Source organism: Anabrus simplex, chromosome 1 (assembly GCF_040414725.1).
Source record: "Anabrus simplex isolate iqAnaSimp1 chromosome 1, ASM4041472v1, whole genome shotgun sequence".
NCBI lineage: Eukaryota > Metazoa > Arthropoda > Insecta > Orthoptera > Tettigoniidae > Anabrus > Anabrus simplex.
The window spans coordinates 553911616-553932211 of record NC_090265.1 but is presented as its reverse complement, the minus strand read 5'-3'; the positions used below and the strand labels follow the sequence as shown (position 1 = coordinate 553932211).

General features: G+C 40.0%; 1 protein-coding gene across 1 annotated transcript in view; it reads right to left on the bottom strand.

Annotated features, from left to right (window-relative positions):
- LOC136877163 (neuroendocrine convertase 2) overlaps positions 1-20596 on the bottom strand; it is a 579705-nt gene that overhangs the window by 149635 nt on the left and 409474 nt on the right. The window contains exon 9 of the mRNA XM_068228426.1: positions 4434-4646. Within this exon, the coding sequence (XP_068084527.1) occupies positions 4434-4646 (213 nt within the window). The remainder of the gene's footprint in view (positions 1-4433; positions 4647-20596) is intronic.

Sequence of the window (20596 nt, the reverse complement as noted above, 5' to 3'; positions counted from 1 at the left end):
TTTCGGTGCGACGTAAAGCCCCTAGCAAAAAAAGAAAACTAACCATCTACCGTTTTTAATATTATTCTTCGGCTATTATACATGTTATGTAACACGGAAGATATACTCCTGGAACAGCATTCCTTTCTTTCTAATAGGCGATTGATGGCTCTATCTTGCTGTATATTTCTTCGTTAGATTCCAATCGTACTTGCCCGTTAACCTATCTGTTTCCTAAAATCCTTAATATTCTGCGTTCTCTTTGTGCTAGCTGGTCGACTTGTCCCTATCTACTCAGAGTCTCTGAAGGATATAACCCTTAATAAATCTTCCTCTTCTACCGCTTTTCCCACAGCTGAACTGTGCCACACATGTGGATTTGGCGATATTTTACGGCCGGATGTCCTTTCTGACGCTAACCCTATATGGAGGCATGTAATCACCACTGAGTGTTTTTTGGTGGTTGGCAGTGTGGTGTGTTGTCTGAATATAAAGAGGAAAGTATTTGGACAAACACAAATACCCAGTCCCTGAGCCGGAAGAATTAAACAGGCGCGATTATAATCTCCGACCCAGCCGGGAACCGAAGGCCTCAACACTGACCATTCAGATAATCCTTAATAATAATAATAATAATAATAATAATAATAATAATTGTGCCGGGAGGTACACCTCAACGCCGCGGATTCAAAATTAGCGCCTAAAGGAACTCCTCTATCGTAATAAAGTGGAAACTACTACAACAGGAACTTAGTACTTTAATCAGAAGATGTCACCACCGAAATATTATGTAATTTTGTTATTGTGCAGTTTCCTAACCTGAGTGAATTTCTCCTTGTTTTGTTTGCCATTCATCAGGAAGTTTGGACATTTTTCTACAGATGACCCCACTAAAAATGTATGATCATGCACCCTGGTGCAAGGTGAAAGAACTTATAATTTAAAGAAGCTTTGTATTTCTAGGTTTTTGTAACTGATTGATGTTCATTTATTTTTGGGTTGGCTATATTTCCTTTTTCTTTCCGCCAGTTTTGAATCTAGCCAATCACTAATTTCTAGAATTAATTTTCAACCTATCACAGGCTTCTTGTTCGATTTTGAGTGTAACTTTGAGATCAACCAATTAAATTGAGAGGGTGTGGCTGGGTTAGTCTTCAATTATCTTGAACCTTCTCTGAGGGTTTATTAACTGAGGATTTTTAAGTTTCTTGGCCAATTGATCGTCGTCTGAGTGTGTGTAAGCAGGAGGCGGGCGGCCTCTTTCGTCGGCAGCAGAACATCTATAAGGTAATGGCCACATAAATTATATCTTTCATGTCGTAGCTACCTCCGCAGCTTAACCCGAGGGGAAAGGTACGACTTTTTAACGATGTAACCGACTTTTCTAAAATGTAAATTTGTGTCTGGCTAATGTAAACTTCATAAAGCTTTAACTGTAAATCGGGGATAGAGAGTGAGCTTCCCTCTCGAGCTTCCCTTCATCTTGGTTTGAGGTGGCGACGTTTTTACAACCTTTCGTTTCTGTAATCTATTAAAGTTATTTCCATCCGCGCCACCTCAGTAGCTTGGGATTAGCCCCTGTTTCTTCGGCCGAGAGCCCTGCAGGTTTTAATATTTCATTATCTGGAGCGCAGTGGACGCCTCCATTCTGTTTGTGTTCGGGCTGTTTATTTAACCTGTTTTTTTCTTCGCAAAGGCCCTGTAGGTTGGGTACGGGATACCTCTGTGTAATAATATTTCAATTTGTAAATAGTGCCTTGTAAGGCCAGAGATTGTCGAGATTTTCACGCAATGTTGCCTTGAGTAGGCTTGAGAAACTGAGAGCCTGTTAGCTCTTTTTCAAGTTTTATAATTGTAAAGAGTGCCTCTGGAAGGCTAGATATTGTAATTTTAGGAGCAAGTGCTCTTTGAATTAGGGGATTTCTGCCCTTGACTAAATTTGTTCTCATTTTTGAATTGTAAATTTGAGTTGGGAGCTCTGGAAATTGTAAAATTACGGGCTTGAAGCCCAAGATCTGTAAAAATCACTAATTTCAGACCTTCCTAGTCTTCTTTCAAGAGTACTTTGTACCTGATATGTTTTATGCTCACCAAGTGAACATTGTTAAGTTGTTTTTTTTTTTCTGAAAAAATATAACCTTCTGTTCAAGTTAAATTGATTTTGATATTGTAGATAGACCCATTCACCCCGGCACCTTCTTTAACCTCTTTCTGCTCTACGGGTAACCCCGTAACAATAATAATAATAATAATAATAATAATAATAATAATAATAATAATAATAATAATAATACATTTATTTCACATTCGAGCTTCTTAATTGAATGGTCAGCGTTTCAGTCCTTGGTTTAGAAGGCAACTCGGGGATTTTAACTACGTGTGGTGTCTTGCTGTGTTCTCTGTCTCTAGGGTGGGGGGTTTGTTAGTCGTGATACACACATCTTCATTTACACAGAACACACCACACTACCAATCACCGTAGAAATCCTCCATAGTGACACACTTTCCTCCAAATATCTAAATAAGTTTCGCGTCGAGAAGGGCATCCATCCATAAAACAAGGGTTAATCCACGTAGCGCTCGCCCCAGAGTAATTTTGAAAACTGTCTGGAAAGACAAAATTTTTAATGACATGAATTTTTCTTATGTTTCCCGCCGAGTAGTATAGAGGTAGCGTTTCAGGTTCTTATTCGGTTTGATTCCAAGCTCGTTTGAGGAACTGTCTGGATTCAAAGGTTGAAAATCTAGTAAAGCCAAGCAATACGGCAGTAGTAGTCATAACACGGACCTTATGACACTCCTGTACCTGCTGCCATCTGGACGATCATCAGTCACCTAGGCAAGCCGAGACGCTTCCTGGGCTATGCTTGTCACGGGTTAATTTTTATCTTCGAAGTCTTTATATCATTTAGTACCTATTTTCCACGGCTTCGCACACGTGGAAATTTATTTTGAGGCCAGTGATATAACTAATGTTCACTGGAAACTGTATCAAAATGCGTTATGTAGTTATGTTGGTACGTATTGTGTTGATTTTTTTTATAGAAGTTGAATATTTTCAGAGAAAAGAGAATAGGAGAGAAGAGAAAACATCCCATAGAAAGTTACTGAGAGTGGACACGTAACACCACGGTCGAGAAAATCTGTATAAAGTACTGATGATTATTAATGACGCACACGTAAAACTGGTCCCACAACGACATGTTTGGTGCAAGTGTTGTCATAGCTATGGGTATAAGCAGATGAAATTCAAATATATCAGTGAAGTAACAATCAGATAAAAGCATCTCCCAGTCAGTGCATATGTTAAAGGGTATGTTTAGTTCAAAGGGCTTTGCATTCTGCACGGCAAGAAGGTAAGAAGTACCAAAAACAAGGGACATTGTTAGCAAGAAAGTAAGAGTGGACCTGGGATAGTCGTCCGCGTGTGAAGTCACTGACTCCTTGCACGCTTCTGTCTGGCTGTTATACCCAGGACAATTGAATTTGGAAGAAGGTCACCCAACAATGTCAGTTCATAGGAAATAATATTTTACAAGTGAATAAGAAAGGGAAAACGAAATATCTAAAGACAAACTGAAATGAATAATGTACTCACAACAAAACTTGAAGAAGGATAATTTAGTGGGAGTAGTGTGAAAGGAACAATGATATACAGTTTTAAGAGGCCAAAAAATTCAAGAACTGTGCTTCCAGGAGTAATTCTCAAATATTTATTCAAATGTGCAGGGCTATGCACTAACTAGTACTACCAATGAGAGAAAAATGAATTGAATCCGCTTCTTACACAAATGGCCACATTGAAGTATTTCTTACCGAGCTCGATAGCTGCAGTCGCTTAATTGCGGCCAGTATCCAGTATTCGGGAGATCGTGGGTTCGAACCCCACTGTCGGCAGCCCTGAAGATGGTTTTCCGTGGTTTCCCATTTTCACACCAGGCAAATGCTGGGGCTGTACCTTAATTAAGGCCACGGCCGCTTCCTTCCCACTCCTAGCCCTTCCCTGTCCCATCGTCGCCATAAGACCTATCTGTGTCGGTGCGACGTAAAGCAACTAACAAAAAAAAAGTATTTCTTGGTATTCATTGCATTCTACCTTGCAGAAAATGTCCACAGTGAGGTTGGCATGGAGTTCAAGACTTGGTATGGATCCCACAGTCATTGTTATGATGGTTAAGACCTAGCACCGGTATTTATGAGGGCTCATTTTCCATCGAAGTAAGGATTTTTAAAATATCAAAAATAATCTATTCAAACCGCATGCGGCCCACGGACCACCATTTGGAAACCCCTGATTTCAACTCCACTCAAAATTGCATCAAAGAACACGAGTATACGGACAAAGACTTCATTATTATTGTATTAGTAAGATTAATAAAGTTAACGACCTCACTGTTAATGCATTATCCGTTTTAAGTGAACTAGACTTACTGGGATTTGGGCCTCGTACTTACCACTCCAGTGTTGGGATCCTTGGCACCGTTGCTGAACGTAGACGCGAGTGTGGATGAACAACTCTCGTCGTAGTGGGCGTTCTGTCCGTCGTTTATGGCGCTGTTGATAGATACAGTCCACATACTAGCCGCGTAGCCGTCACAGTTACAGTCATCGTCTTCTCCTCCATCACCACTGGCCCATACGTAGATGTTGCCTAGGCCATTCCGACCCTGAACACAAGAAATGGTCAAATTATCAACAAATCGAGAAAATGGATCTTCTTTTGGAAACCAGCAAACAGTTTTTAATATACACTTAGAAGTCACAAATTATTCCATAATGTACTGATAATTTCTTAATTCGTACATAATCAGAACTGTAATGAACATGAACATGTCGTTTTTTTGCTAGTGTTTTAACGTCTCACTAACACATCGAAGATTTCCGGCGACTCAAAAATGAGAAAGGGCTCTGATTGGGAAGGTGGCGGATTGGGAAGCTCAGCCACTTGATTTGCTTTGTGTAAAAATTAGAAACCACGGAAAATCATATTCAGGGCTGACGGCGAAGGGATTCGAGCCCACTATCTCACGAATACAACTTCACAACTACGCGGCCCTAACCACTCGGCCAACTCACTTGGTACGTTTAATAGTAATTTGTGACAAAATTGCGTTGTGAGTTACTTTAATCTTTCATCGGATTTTCACTGCAGAAGGAGCGTCCGTATCCATGTACAAAAAATTAACCTTTTGATTGCAAAGAATTTCCAGATGAACAGACAGTGCTATACTGAATTAATTTCACAGTAGTGTACCTGAATATGGCTTTGGGTGGAATTAATTCTTCTACCCTTTAACAACTGTATTATGTGTTTATGTCACTCCATGTTTCACATGAAGGTTTTTTTTTTTTTTTGCTAGGGGCTTTACGTCGCACCGACACAGATAGGTCTTATGGCGACGATACACATGAAGTTACTCAAACAATTATGCACATTACCTTTGTATAACAATGTCTTTGCTTTTGATCATTTTAAATGGTGTAATACTTTTACAAACTTTGTGTTCATCCATCCGTGTACATGTGACCAACATATACTCTCCGGATGAACGGATAGCGTGTACTCGTGTAACAAAACTGAACCCTATTTAACTGTTCGGATTATTACTGTATAACTTCAGTGCTGTTAATTAATAATCCAGAAATGATATTAATGCACAGATACAAAATCGTATTGACTATGCTGGTGCATTCTTCAGCCGTCAAAGTTGCGTAGATTTTGACAATCAGAACATCATTACAACAACTTTAAGTATCAGTGAACAGTTCAATAATAATTCCAACGTTGAGTGTTGAACACTATACCAAAGACACCTCAAGAAGCTTGAACCATAACATTACCGCTGTCTAAGATGAATCCTTAGAACAGGGCCCCTCAAACGCCCAAACTCTCACGCGTGCAGAGCGAGGCGCAAGAGCTCCGTGCACTGTGCATCGGTGCCGCTCGGTGCCGCTCGGTATGGCTCGGATCAACGCTTCGTCTCTGGGCTACTCGGCTATGCTCGGCTCTACTCGGCTATACTCGGCTCAACTCAGCCCGGATTTGGAGCGCTACGGCGCAAGTGGGGGAGAGCGAGACAGGTGGAGCGAGCGAGAGAGGCGTGAGGAAAGAGAGAGTTAGCGCTATTGCTCCAAATCGAGGAGTGGGGGTCTGCACTCTGGTCAACCAAGCCAAGTCGTCTTTTGCACCGTGCACAGTGCATGCACCACGCGCATGCACCCTGAGAGGCCCTGCCTTAGAATATCATTGGCAATATAGACACACCAGTACCGAGGGCACACACTAACATGTGTGTGCTATGGATACATGTTAATACCGAGTTCTAGAGTTCCAAAACAGGTATTTTCTGAGCTTACAGAAGTAACCATAACAAAATGGAATGTTATGAAGATGTCGCAAAACAAGCCTCAAAATGTGCAATATAGATAGTAACCCCAGGAAAATTTATTCTTGGATCTCTCATTATGAAGGAAATCTGTATAATGGCGCGTAAAATATTCGAAGGAAACCGCCGACTGCGGCGTATAGAAGATAGAAAAGACATCAACAAAGGACTGATTTCTCTTGAGTAAGCCTTTCTAGAAATATCCACAAACCCTTTGAAATAAATGCGACCTGCTCATTGGACTATACAGTCATATGAGAGTACACAATACTTAATTAACTGTCAGTTATTTAATAGAAATAGTAGCTTTAATTTATTGAGACAAACCTACTAGCATCGAGCTTTTATTCATATACAACGTATACTTAGCAACATTATCTACTATTCTGAGGCGTAAAATGATCAATATAAATAGAGATTTCAACGATTGTTTACAGAAAAGTGTATAATGTTATATAACTGTTCTGTATTGCCTAGATCGTCCAGTTCCCCAAACAGCTGGACTGTCGAGACAGTCTGCACCCTCCAAAAATCCTGGATTATATGAAACAATAATCTGGTCATAAAAGAGAGAAAACATCGCTTGAATGCATATAACACCAATGCAACGTTTTCACACAATACAATATGAAGCTGTAAACGTTTGGTATTTAATTTTAATGTGAATACTGCTCATGTTATAGGTTGTCATTACGGCGAAGCATACAACACAGTTCAATTAAATTACATAATTAAGGTTACAATGTGATTTACTAATGCGCATTGTACAAATAGCCTTAGATTTGAAAATGTTTAATGAAATATGCCCATCGAAATTCACCACTTTACAGACTATGCAGTATCGATAACAGTGCATTTCGGAAAAAATAATGCTATTGATTTCAGTACAAACGTGACAATATTTTAAAAATAATTCACGACAGCAGGAAATGTTATATAATTGATCCGACAGTCAGTATGGAGAATCGCACCGGCCAGCCTTTTTATTCCCTTTATATTCCCGTGAATGTCCTAATAACCAATGTATTGTTCTTTAATATTATATATTTGTTGTGTTTCCAAATGTTATTGCAGTAGACTGTATACTGTGTTATTAATTATTCAAATTTAGTTTTGATACTTCTATTTATGTAGTTAAACTTGTAGCAACACAGAAGGTCTAAAGTGACGTTCAGTTTTTAAATAAATATATAGGATGAGGTTAATATTAGTTTAGATTATATTTTTTTAAGTTAGGCTCGATTATATTAAGTAATAATTACTTGTAATTTCATTTTGTATCACAACGCTGCTGTAATTGGGATGAAAATGCTGTAACAAGCATTAAATTAAATTAAATTAAATTAAATTGCCTTAAATTTTTTCCGTATTCCCTCCGTACACAGTTGTAACATACTTGTAAATTAATATAATTCACGTAACTGAGAGATATTTGTATTGTGTAAAGTATTCCACTTAATAAGGGTACCTTTGTTGAACCCATTATGGCTCTGGTTGTGAGATGTCACATTTTCGCAGCTACATCCCGCCCTCATACCTTCTCCCGACTCCTCCAGTCCGGATGTGTTTGTATATTGTGACTCCAGGCTCACCCGAACATACAGCTGGAATCACACTTCTGCGATCTAGCGTTTAGCAGTTGCTCATATCAGACACGACTTGACTAGTTTCCAATAGAATTTACGTGGGCTAAGGAAGACAGTAGGGCAATCGTCCATTGGGCCATGGGATAAATGAGTTTCAAATTTACTCTCGAAATACCCACCAAACGTACACGACACTATATTTCATACTGATAAATAGCTCAGCCATTTTCTGTTACGAAGCTTTGCAACACATCATCACCATCATCGCTATCATTACCAAAAGTTTTCATTCCCTCCCTAAAAAGGACAAGATATCTACATTTTACATTTAATAATAATAATAATAATAATAATAATAATAATAATAATAATAATAATAATAGTAAGATGATGATTCTCCCGGATGCTGAGCAGCAAGTCATTTGAATTATCGCCGCCTCTCAATTTCCAAGTTCTGTTCTTGCTAACAAGCCCCTACATTTTGGTTTTAATTCTCAGTAGTAACCGAGAACGAAGAGATTTTTTATGAATTAATATATTGAAGCTTTGCAGTATATTTCCATCTTCAAAACTCAACCCACCTTGACCACGACAACAGACGCACGACAACAGACGCCGGCTGAGTTGTGGTATATACGTTATCACGCACGGGCTTTGAGAGCAGTTGCATGCAAATCGTTGTCACGTAATGTTCTGTCACGAGAACATTACTGGCAATGAGAACGGCTCATTACTTTATGTATTGTAGCTCTAGTCATGCCGCGTTCTTCTCGATGCATTTTACCAATTTTGTAACATGCTTATACAGCGTCCAAAACTCACCAAAACATCAACTTAAAAGTACAGTTAACTCGTTCAATCAGATAGTAGACTGGTGTGTTGTCAGCGAGCTCCAGAATTTTATTTACGTGCATGGAATTTTGACCTTTAATCTATATATATATAAAATAGCTTGTCCTGACTGACTGATTCATCATCGCCGAGCCAAAACTACTGGACATAAAGAAATGAAATTTTGGGGATATATTCACATTATGATGTAGGTGCTCGCTAAGAGAGGATTTTTGGATATTCCTTCGGTAAGGGGGTGAAAAGGGGGGGTGAAATTTTAAAATGAGTGTATCTATATCTCAAAACTTTAAACGTTTATAGATGTGAAAATTGGTATTTAGAATCTTCTTTAAAAATAAGGAAACACGTATTTTTTTGTTTTCAGAAAATCCCAATAGGAGGGGTGAAAAAGGGTGAAAATGGGGGAAAATGGGTTGAATGCCTTTAATCAGGATACCGGTACTTATATATCTGAAACTGAAGATATTACAGACCTCAAAATTGGTACTTTTGATCTCTTTTAAAAATAAAGAAACACGTATTTTTTTGTTTTTGGAAAATCCAATTAATGTGAGGGTGAAAAGGGGGTGAATTTTTAAAATGAGTGAATCTATATCTCGAAACTTTTAAAGATTGCTGATGTAAAAATTGGTATTTAGAATCTTCATTAACATTAAGGAAACACGTATTTTTTTGTTTTCGGAAAATCGCAATAGGAGGAGTGAAAATGGGTGAAAAATGGGTTGAATGCCTTTAATGAGGCTACTTATATCTCAGAAACTGAAGATATTACAGACCTGAAAATTGGTGTTTAGATCTCCTTTAAAAACCAAGGAGCACTTATTTTTTTGTTTCTGGAAAACCCAATTAAGCGGGGGGTGAAAAGGGGGGTAATATTTTAAAATGAGTGTATCTATATCACAAAAATTTTAAAGGTTATAGATGTAAAAATTGGTATTTAGAATCTCCTTTAAGAATAAAGAAACACGTATTTTTTTTTGTTTTCGGAAAATCGCAGTAGGAGGAGTGAAAAGGGCTGAAAAATGGGTTGAATGCCTTTAATGAGGCTACTTATATTTCAGAACCTGAAGATATTACAGACCTGAAAATTGGTGTTTGGGATCTCCTTTAAAAATAAAGAAACACGTATTTTTCTGTTTGTGGAAAATCCAATTAATGGGGGGGGGGGTGTGAAAAGGGGGTGATTTTTTAAAATGAGTGTATCTCTATCTCAAAACTTTTAAAGTTTATAGATGTAAAAATTGGTATTTAGAATCTCCTTTAAAAATAAAGAAAAACGTATTTTTTGTTTTCGGAAAATCCCAATAGGAAGGGTGTAAAAGGGTGAAAAATGGGTTGAATGCATTTAATGAGGGTACTTATATTTCAGAACCTGAAGATATTACAGACCTGAAAATTGGTGTTTGGGATCTCCTTTAAAAATAAAGAAACACGTATTTTTTTGTTTGTGGAAAATCCAATTAATGGGGGGGGGGGGGTGAAAAGGGGGTGATTTTTTAAAATGAGTGTATCTATATCTCAAAACTTTTAAAGTTTATAGATGTAAAAATTGGTAGTTAGAATCTCCTCTAAAAATAAAGGAACACGTATTTGTTTCCTGTAAATCCTAATAGGAGGGGTGTAAAAGGGGTGAAATATGGGTTGAATGCCTTTAATGGGGATACATATATCTCAGAAACGAAAAATATTACAGAACTGAAAATTTGTATATGGGATCTCCTTTAAAAATAAAGAAACACGTAATTCTTAGTTTTTGGGAAATCCAATTAATGGCGGTTAAACAGGAGTGACAAATTGGGATGAATTTTTTGAAAGACTATATCTACAGAATATCTTGGAAACGTAAAATGTTACAGACGTAAGAAGTGGGTGTTTGGAATCTCCTGTAAATGTAAATAAACATATTTGATTTGTTTTTGGAGACTCCATTTAAGGGGAACTGAAAAGGGGTGAAATTTTAAAATGAGAATTTTTACAGTATATCTAAAAAACTTAACATGTTACAGAAGTGAAGGTATTTTTTATCTCTATTAAACATAAAGAAACGTGTGTTTTTAGTTTTCGGAAATACCACTTGGGTGGAGGGGGGTGGTAAAGTGACTGAAAATGGTGTTGAATTCTTTTAATTAGGCTACTGATATCACAAAAATGAAGACGTTACAGACGTGAAATTTGATATTTGCAATCTGCTTTAAAAGTAAAGAAACACGTATTCTTGGAAAATCCAATGAAGAGGGAGGGAAGAATTGAAAAATTAATTGGCTTAATTGTATGAGAATACATACATCTAATAAAAACTAAAGTTGTTACAGACGTGAAAATTCGTATTTGGATCTCCTTTAAAAACAAAGAAAAGCGCGTTTTGGTGGGGAAACCATGTTGGAGGGCGGGAGTGTAAAGGAGTTGAATTCCTTCCATGAGGACACATAAATAAAAAACTGAAGAAGTTAGAGTCGTGATCATTGGTATTTAAGAAGATCCTTTACTATTAAAGAAACAAGTATTTTTTGCGGGAAAATTCACTTGGGGGGTGGGGAGTATTGTGATATGAAGTGCAGAAAGTAAATTATTTTTATTGTGATACTTATATCTCAAAACTGAAGGTAATAGACGTGAACATTGGTGTTTGGAATCTCCCTTAAACATAAAGAAACAAGCATTCTTTTAATTTGGGGGGGGGGGTGTGTGTGGCGGTAAATAAACTTAACGGCGGTGGGGTGTAGAAGTAGGTGAGACCAATTGATTTTAGCTGTTATTAATGTATTTATAAGGATCCTCCGTTGCTCAGGCGGCAGCGCGCCGGCCTCTCACAGCTGGGTTCCGTGGTTCAAATCCCGGTCACTCCATGTGACATTCGTGCTGGACAAAACGGTGGCGGGACAGGTTTTTCTCCGGATACTCCGGTTTTCCCTGTCATCAGCCATTCCAGCAACACATAATAGTAATAATAATAATAATAATAATAATAATAATAATATTCCGGACCGTCGTCAAATGTGCGGACCGCGCTGGAAACGGCTCCTGGACGGGTAATGACTAAGAATGCAGTCCGGCCGCGGGTTCAGTGCCGCCAAGGCACCCAATATGACACCACGCCGGATCTCCTGAAGGATTTTATCCATATTAAAAATGATTATAGGAAAAGATGGCAAAGATTTACGGACCCATCTGACCGGGAGGAATACCTGAGCCTAGCCCGGGAAGTACGAAATCGATTGCTGGAAAGGAAGATTGAAAAATGGGAGTAAACGTGCCGTAAAATAATAGAAAACCAGTCAGATCGGGAATTTTGATGGATTCTCGCAGAAAACGAGTCAGATCGCGAATTTCGTCGGATTATATATCTAAAACAATAAGCATTCAATTATAAATTTTAGTATAATACCGTAGCGAAGCACGGGTATCTTGCTAGTTGTAAATAATCTGCTATCTAATATGTGCTTTATTTCTAAAAGTATGTACGGAGTAGAAGGCAAATATTTCCAGTTCTCGTAAACTAACCTCCATATGGCCTCAGCTACGGTGTGCAAGCATTTTAATTTCATGACATTTAGGCTGCCTACATGTCAATTTTGACGTTCAGTTTTACTCTACTAGATAGCAGAGAAACGGAAAATTAGACGATCTATGGCTCAGTTTTAATTTATTGTCGGATAAACATGAAATGTGTTACTCAAGTTCTTTTACATGCCGAGTCCCAAACCTAACTACCTTTGCCGGGTTTGAATCCGCGATCTTGGAGTCCGGAGGCCACATTCGTAGAGGGAGCAACTCGACACTAACAAGGGTCGTATCCCAACTCGAACTCTCAGACGCTAGGACACACTTTCTAGCCTAATAGACTCGAGAAATAAGAGTAGTCATTCCCGTACTTATCAATATGTTTCTCTGGTAGGATGGTACGATGATGATTGCCTCTCTGGCACTGAGTGGGGAAAAAGTGGTTAGGCCAATGCTGGCAGGAATTAACCTGGTACTAATCTTTGATGTACAGTAGGCCGAGTGAACCGAGAGGCCATGTGCCGCTGAAGGTTTTAAAATCTCGTTTCTTAATTTTTTGACTTCCTGACTCCGACTCAGACCCACAACCTTACTGGTATAATAATTTCGTGTGGCTATTTCTAGCCGAGTGCAACCCTTGCAAGGCAGACCCTCCGATGAGGGTGGGTGGCATCTGCCATGTGTAGGTAACTGCGTGTTAGTGTGGTGGAGGATAGTGTTATGTGTGAAAATAATGAAATATCGTATGGCTTTTTTAGTGCCGGGATATCCCAGGACGGGTTCGGCTCGACAGGTGCAGGTCTTTCTAGTTGACACCCGTAGGCGACCTGCGCGTCGTGATGGGGATGAAATGATGATGAAGACAACACATACACCCAGCCCCCGTGCCATTGGAATTAACCAATTAAGGTTAAAATCACCGACCCGGCCGGGAATCGAACCCGGGACCCTCTGAACCGAAGGCCAGTACGCTGACCGTTCAGCCAACGAGTCGGACTGTGTGGTGTGTGAGTTGCAGGGATGTTGGGGACAGCACAAACACCCAGCCCCCGGGCCATTGGAATTAACCAATGAAGGTTAAAATCCCCGACCCGGCAGGGAATCGAACCCGGGACCCTCTGAACCGTAGGCCTTACTGGTGAACCAAGAACGCCTTTGTGCGTCCTCAAGGGAATGTATACGCAAGCACAGAATTTTTACTTTTCACAACCTCACCCAAACATATGTCTTAATATCGGTAAAATACCATATTAAAGTTAAATTACAAGTACATAATGAAAATGAAATGGCGTATGGCTTTTAGTGCCGGGAGTGTCCGAGGACATGTTCTGCTCGCCAGGTGCACGTTTCTTGATTTGACTCGCGTAGACGACCTGCGCGTCGTGATGAGGATGAAATGTTGATGAAGACAACACATACACCCAGCCCCAGTGCCAGCGAAATTAACCAATGATGGTTAAAATTCCCGACCCTGCCGGTAATCGAATTCGGGACCCCTGTGACCAAAGGCCAGCATAATAACCATGTAGCCATGGAGCTGGACCAAGTACATAATAATAACCCCTCTGTGGGTGGGGGTAGCACAGTACCATCCACGTTATCCCCTGCCTGTCATCAGAGGCAACTAAGAGGGGCTCCAATGGCTCTTAACTTTGGAGCGTGGATTGGTGACCATGGATCCCTTAAAAAGTCCTCGCATTGCTTCCATTTACTCGGGCCAGGCTCCTCACTTTCATCTGTCCTATCCGACCTCACTTGGTCAACTCATGTTCTTTTCCAACCCCGACGGTATTAGGTTGATAGGCTTAGAGAGTCCTTCATTTTCACGCCCTTCGTGGCCCTTGTTTATTCTTTGGCCGATACCTTCATTATTCGAAGTGTCGGACCCCTTCAATATATTCTCTCTGATTAATGTTAATAGAGGATGGTTGCTTAGTTGTACTCTCTCTTAAAACAATAATCACCACCACCAGTACACAATTAGTTCAATTTTTGTTTTATGCATTGAATTTCAATCACGAAAGTGCTTTAGGTACATATGCCCCCCCCACACACACACCCCCCACACATATTAACTGCAAAATCCCATGGCAATTAGGCTCCATTGATCAGGAACATAATGAAGATTATCGAAATGAGAAGAGAAAGGCGAACGAAAGATCACTCGAAGAATGCGGGTATGTGTGTGTGGGGTGGGGGGAGGAATCACAACGTCAGCGACGAGTACACTCCGCAGCTACGTGGTGTGTCAAGAAAGTTCGGTGAATACTATCAGAAAACAAACAAATTTCCCTTATTGCCCTTCAGAACTCTTCATTCGCTACAGCAAACGTTTGAAAACGTTTTTACAGCAAAAACTCTTTAGGAATCGACCGTAGAACTAGTGTCATTCAATCTTGGATGGCTGCCACGTTGGTGATCAATAGTCCTTGGACTTTTACAAACGCCCCTTTCTTAGGTTGCGGGAAAGTCGGTGAACGCCATTCCATCAATTGCCACTTGAATTCCAGGCGGTATCCCCCTTGACGATATTTTGCAGAAAGGATGGATTCTGATCATACATGGTAATGATATCTCCATCCGGTTTGCTCTCTGTTCGTATCTCATCTATGAGGCAAAAATCTGTAATACATCTTCTTTTTACCCAAATCATCGCGGATGATGTTGGGCAGTTCTTCCATCAGTCGTCGATCTAGTGCCAGCATTTGTCACACTCACTCATTCTTGTCGATTGCTGACCCACTGTGGCTCATTCTCAGCCCTTTGCTTTTTCCTCGCGAAAACGTTTGAACCACTCCTGAACACCTTCTGCTCACGGCTTCCCTCCCCTAAGCTTGCACTATTATTTTATGAGCTTTCGTCGCTGTTTCTCCCAATTTGTAGCAGAACTTGAAGTTCACGCGTCGCTCCATTGCTCTGTACTGCACGCTAGATAGTGCATCTCGCCACGTGTCTGAAGAGCCATGTACAGTGCATGCGCGCGCACATGTGCTATATTGCGGTTCAGACATGACACCATTCACCGAACTTTTTAGACACACCACGTATACATCATAAAGTAACTTAATTGGACGTTCAAATTCAATTTAACACAGCGATCGTAAGGGTGCTGCCTTCTCTTCAACGTCATATAAATGAGGGTCATTAAGTGTGAGAGTGGTAAGTAACTGGATCCAATTTGTTCACATTACTACAGCGACTGTCATGTCATCTATTTAAATGGACACAGACAGTAAATTACCTTTGAATTATTCCGTGACAAAATATAAATGATGATCACTACAGCACGTACACTACCCTATTTGGTGTTAATGGTTTTAATCTTTCATCAGCGCAAGATGAAAGCGTTATACATGCTTCGTAAATGAATGCATAAGAGACAACATTCTAATTTCCTCAGCGCCATGGTAATAAGTGGGTATCAGGGGTGGAACATGAACAGGGACCTCCGTGCTGATAGGCTCGCCCCAAAACATGCACACTACGGTGGCACTGGCTGAAACCTACTGTGTGTTAGTGTTTAATGCTCATTTCTCGGTATGGCTCTCAAGCCGGTCTTAAGCACGTGCAGATTTAGTAACGCTGCCTCGTAAAGCCAATTTTAATTCGCCTGCGAAGCGATCTGATTGGCTAACTTCAGCAGCTGATAAAATAACAATGGCGCGAGATACCGACGTAATTTTTTTCAAATTACCTATCAGTATGACCAACGCTCTAACTCTCATGTACTCGGTTTCTGACACCCCGTATACATTATGGCCGCCTCCAATCCAAACGCCCTTCAGTACAGCGACCACCAACAACACAGGTTATGGCTAGTGTTACAGTATTATCAGACCGACTTCAACCATACTGTGTATTATCGGCGCACTTTTTTTTTAGCGATAGATTTATACCCTAGTGCTGAATCGGTAGACACCGAGCTCGATAGCTGCAGTCGCTTAAGTGCGCCCAGTATCCAGTATTCGGGATAGTAGGTTCGAACCCCACTGTCGGCAGCCCTGAAAATGGGTTTCCGTGGTTTCCCATTTTCACACCAGGCAAATGCTGGGGCTGTACCTTAATTAAGGCCACGGCCGCTTCCTTCCCACTCCTAGCCCTTCCCTGTCCCATCGTCGCCATAAGACCTATCTGTGTCGGTGCGACGTAAAGCAACTAGCAAATAAGAATCGGTAGACCTCGGCAATCTTCGAGATTCGTATTGGCAACCTTTGAAACACAAACTATGAATCGCTTGTGAATCTCTGTGCGACTAGTACTGTTGTTTACACAGCAGAGCCAAACTATAGAATTCATGCTAGGAACAAGACTCGCATCGAGAAATGTTATATAGTGTTATATACTATGTGTGTGATACAGTTGTTGGTTTAGGATAATAAAAGTTTAGAAAATTCATATCGATCGATTAAATTATCGATTCAATTCAGATTTAATTTCCATTCAGTTGGCTGTATTACCGGATCCGGGAGAGCTCCTTCTTACTCCTCTCTCCCGTACACAAATCTATCGCTAAAATGTGTGCCGGTAATACGCAGGGCTGTTCAACAGGTCATCGACCATCTTTCACATGAAGCGACAGCAAAAGCAGTTCTGCTGAGGTTTATTATCATCACCATCATCATCATCATCATCATCATCATCATCATCATCATCATCATCATCATCATCATCATTCAGGAATCCGACCTGGGAATCATGATACTATCGTCTCAGTCACGTTCTCAATTCGTACAGACTGTCGAGACATCTCAAAACCAAGCTAATAATCCTGCCTGCTGTGCTGTACGGGGGCGAGACCTGGAGTGTCCAGAAACAAGATTCCAACAGTCTTCACAGATTTTTGAAAGGTAGGTTTTGCAGAAGATCTTCAGGGCGATAAGGAATGTGGCGACTAGAGAATCGTGAGCTAGTTCAAGTGTATAAAACAGCAAATATTATCAGTAGCATGAGAATTAAACGACAGGTATGGACAGGGCAAGCCACAAAAAAGAGTAAACACAGATAGTCTATGAAGCGTACGACTTCTGTCCTATGTGTGAATAGGTCACTGAGTAGACCGAGTGAAACATGGAGTGATTGACTACACATATTGGAAACGACCGGCAGAAGAGAGGCAGTGGACGAGATGTTTTGTAGTTGTGTGCATTCCACTGGGTTTGATCTGATTATTATTATTATTATTATTATTATTATGGAACGGACTTTTATGTGATAAAAATTGAAAATATTTATTTTCATATATTGAAAAATATGTATAACGAGATTTTACTTCAATATTATAAAATTTAAATAGGTAAGCCTAGTGTAAAAAAGAAATCATTCACCAGTCATGTTGAGACAGAGTTGGGTTAAAATAGTTCACTGCTGTGGTGAAAAACGACGACTTTCTCAAAGTTTTCCGTCACAAATCGATGGCTATTGTCTTGGAACAATGCATAATACTCGGAGAGTGTTCAATGTTACAAGAAGATAGTCCTGTTACATTCCATCCAAGAAATGTTACTGGTACACAAATTCTCAATTTCATCAATGTCTTCTTGTCCTCCCTCACTTTTGCAACTTTACATTTAGTATGAAATCTATATTTATCTTTGAAACGCCCTTCTACATTCCTTAATGGCTTCTACATTGAGGCGTTTCAGTGAATGAATTATTTGTTCAGTGCCATGCCCTTCATTGACTATCGCAAAGAGCAAATTGATTGATGTTTTTAATTTCTTTACAGAGTGACACAAAAACTCCACGTGTCCAGATATGTAAGGTAATTAAGTTGTTAATTAATTCCTTAATTAGTCTAAGTTATTATGAAATGATAAAGTGTGAGCCTTATTATTACTTCATCTGTTTTTATTTATTTCATCTATTACTGATTTAATATCTTCAAGATTGCTTGCACAATACAGTACTGTTTCAAACCACGTCCCCCGATGTGTAACTGTAAGTCTGGAAGGAAGCAAAATGATCTCTATTTTTGGTTTTGAAAAATATAATTCTTGTTAGGGCTTTCAATAACCATGTTGGCTTCTTGAAATGAATTTGTCCACTTCAGAATATAAAGTACATACCTGTTCACGTACTCTGGTTAAACCATGTATTATACAAGTTATGTGTATCATGTTTGGGAAGCTTACAGAAAAGAATTCTGCTGCTTTCATCATATACGAAGCGGTATTTTAAAGATTAAAACATCACATTTAGCTATAAAACTACAGATTCAATAAATAAGCGAGTCATCGTTACATGATTCCATGCTGATACTTCTCTACAAGGTAATAGAAAAAAACCGCTTGGAAACGATATTATATTCTACTACACACACCACAATATTTCCCACTTTTCTGCTGCCAGTGATTCGTCCACGTTTGCCCATAGTATTTTATTTCATATTCCAGCCTTAGACGTTAGTATTTCTTCGTAACATGCACGGACATACACAGTTCTCTTAATATTGATTCGTCTGGTGCTTCAACATGTGTGTATTTTGTGGAAAAACTCTAAATTTTAAGTTATAATAAAGGAATGTTGATGATATTCACAACCCTTTAAACATGAGGAATGGTAAGTGGAAGTTGCTTCCCCTAATATAACTTGTCTAGAAGTTGCACACGAAGCGGCCATTCTATATTTACCTGCCAAATGCTGGAAGACTTGAGATTGCTGAGCCGCACGCAGATATTTCCCACGTTCTCGACTGAATGTCATTACTTGTAAAAATTCAGCAAAATATTGTTGCAAATTAGGATGAACATTGTATTCACTTTCGGCATTGTATCACTGTCACTCCACTTTTGTACTGGTACTGCATAAGTTGGTCAAGGCAACACCAATGACTGAACAACATTCAAGTCGAAGGCATTGCTTCAATCCGGAGATAAGTGATTCCTCTTCGGAGAGAGAGCGACCTAACACGAGCAGTCACGTTCTTGACGCAAAAATTTAAGAACGAACTTCATTCACATTGTATTTTCATTAATATGTACAATATTTGAAATTGAAAAAATATAATAAAGAAAAACCACAATCTGCGTATCTAGAGCAGAATTATTTACGTAAAAATATGATTATCATTCTGTTCAGCTGACGTTTTTTGTGTCCGCCTCTGTGGTGTAGTGGTTAGCGTGATTAGCTGCCACCCCCGGAGGTCCGGGTTCGATTCCCGGCTCTGCCACGAAATTTGAAAAGTGGTATGAGGGCTGGAACGGGGTCCACTCAGCCTCGGGAGGTCAACTGAGTAGAGGTGGGTTCGATTCTCACCTCAGCCATCCTGGAAGTGGTTTTCCGTGGTTTCCCACTTCTCCTCCAGGCGAATGCCGGGATGGTACCTAACATAAGGCCACGGCCGCTTCCTTCCCTCTTCCTTGCCTATCCCTTCCAATCTTCCCATCCCTCCACAAGGCCTCTGTTCAGCATAGCAGGTGAGGCCGCCTGGGCGAGGTACTGGTCATTCTCCCCAGTTGTATCCCCGACCAAGTGTCTGAAGCTCCAGGACACTGCCCTTGAGGCGGTAGAGGTGGGATCCCTCGCTGTGTCCGAGGGAAAAGCCGACCCTGGAGGGTAAACAGATGATGATGATGATGATGATGATGACGTTTTTTGTATAAGGTCATCGGGGCACTCAGGTTCAACTGGGACTCGACATACAGTTCCAGGCTGGTCGTTGTTAAACTCACACGAACTCACCGAAGTTCAAACCAAGGGATTCAGGTTGGGAGTCGAGTATCTACATAATTTCAATTCTTTATCTTTTTCATTTCCCTCGCCACCTGATGAGGAGTAATGTGGCATTCTTTAATACGTGTCTCATTGAATCCGACGTCTAAACTAAATTCTAGTGAGTGATAGCAAATTCAGAGCGTTCTTGTGTCTGTTTTGATGAAGGATATGATGTGACAACAGAGACGGATGAGCAGGTCGCCGTAGGGTCTTCTCAAAGAGACAAAGGAATGCGTGTTACTCGACGTAAAGCAGTCACCTACATGGTATGCAGTTGAGTCAGATCGACAGGTAATTGCTGACCTGTCGACCTCCACATAGTCCGCACTCTGGGGGACGTGCTATGTAAGCTGAATCGACGGCCAGACACAAGTGAATATGGGCTCTTCTTTTACAGCTCGAAGTATAGTTAATCTCTCCTAATATTGAGATGCACACCATTGTAAATGGTAGAAGGTATAATAAAATAAAATATCGCTTAAATAAAACCAAATCCCTTGTGCAGCGATTCTTCTCATTTGGTTAGGTTGTCTAAAAATTTCCGGCTCCATTTTTTATTCTAGCCACCCTGAGCAGTAC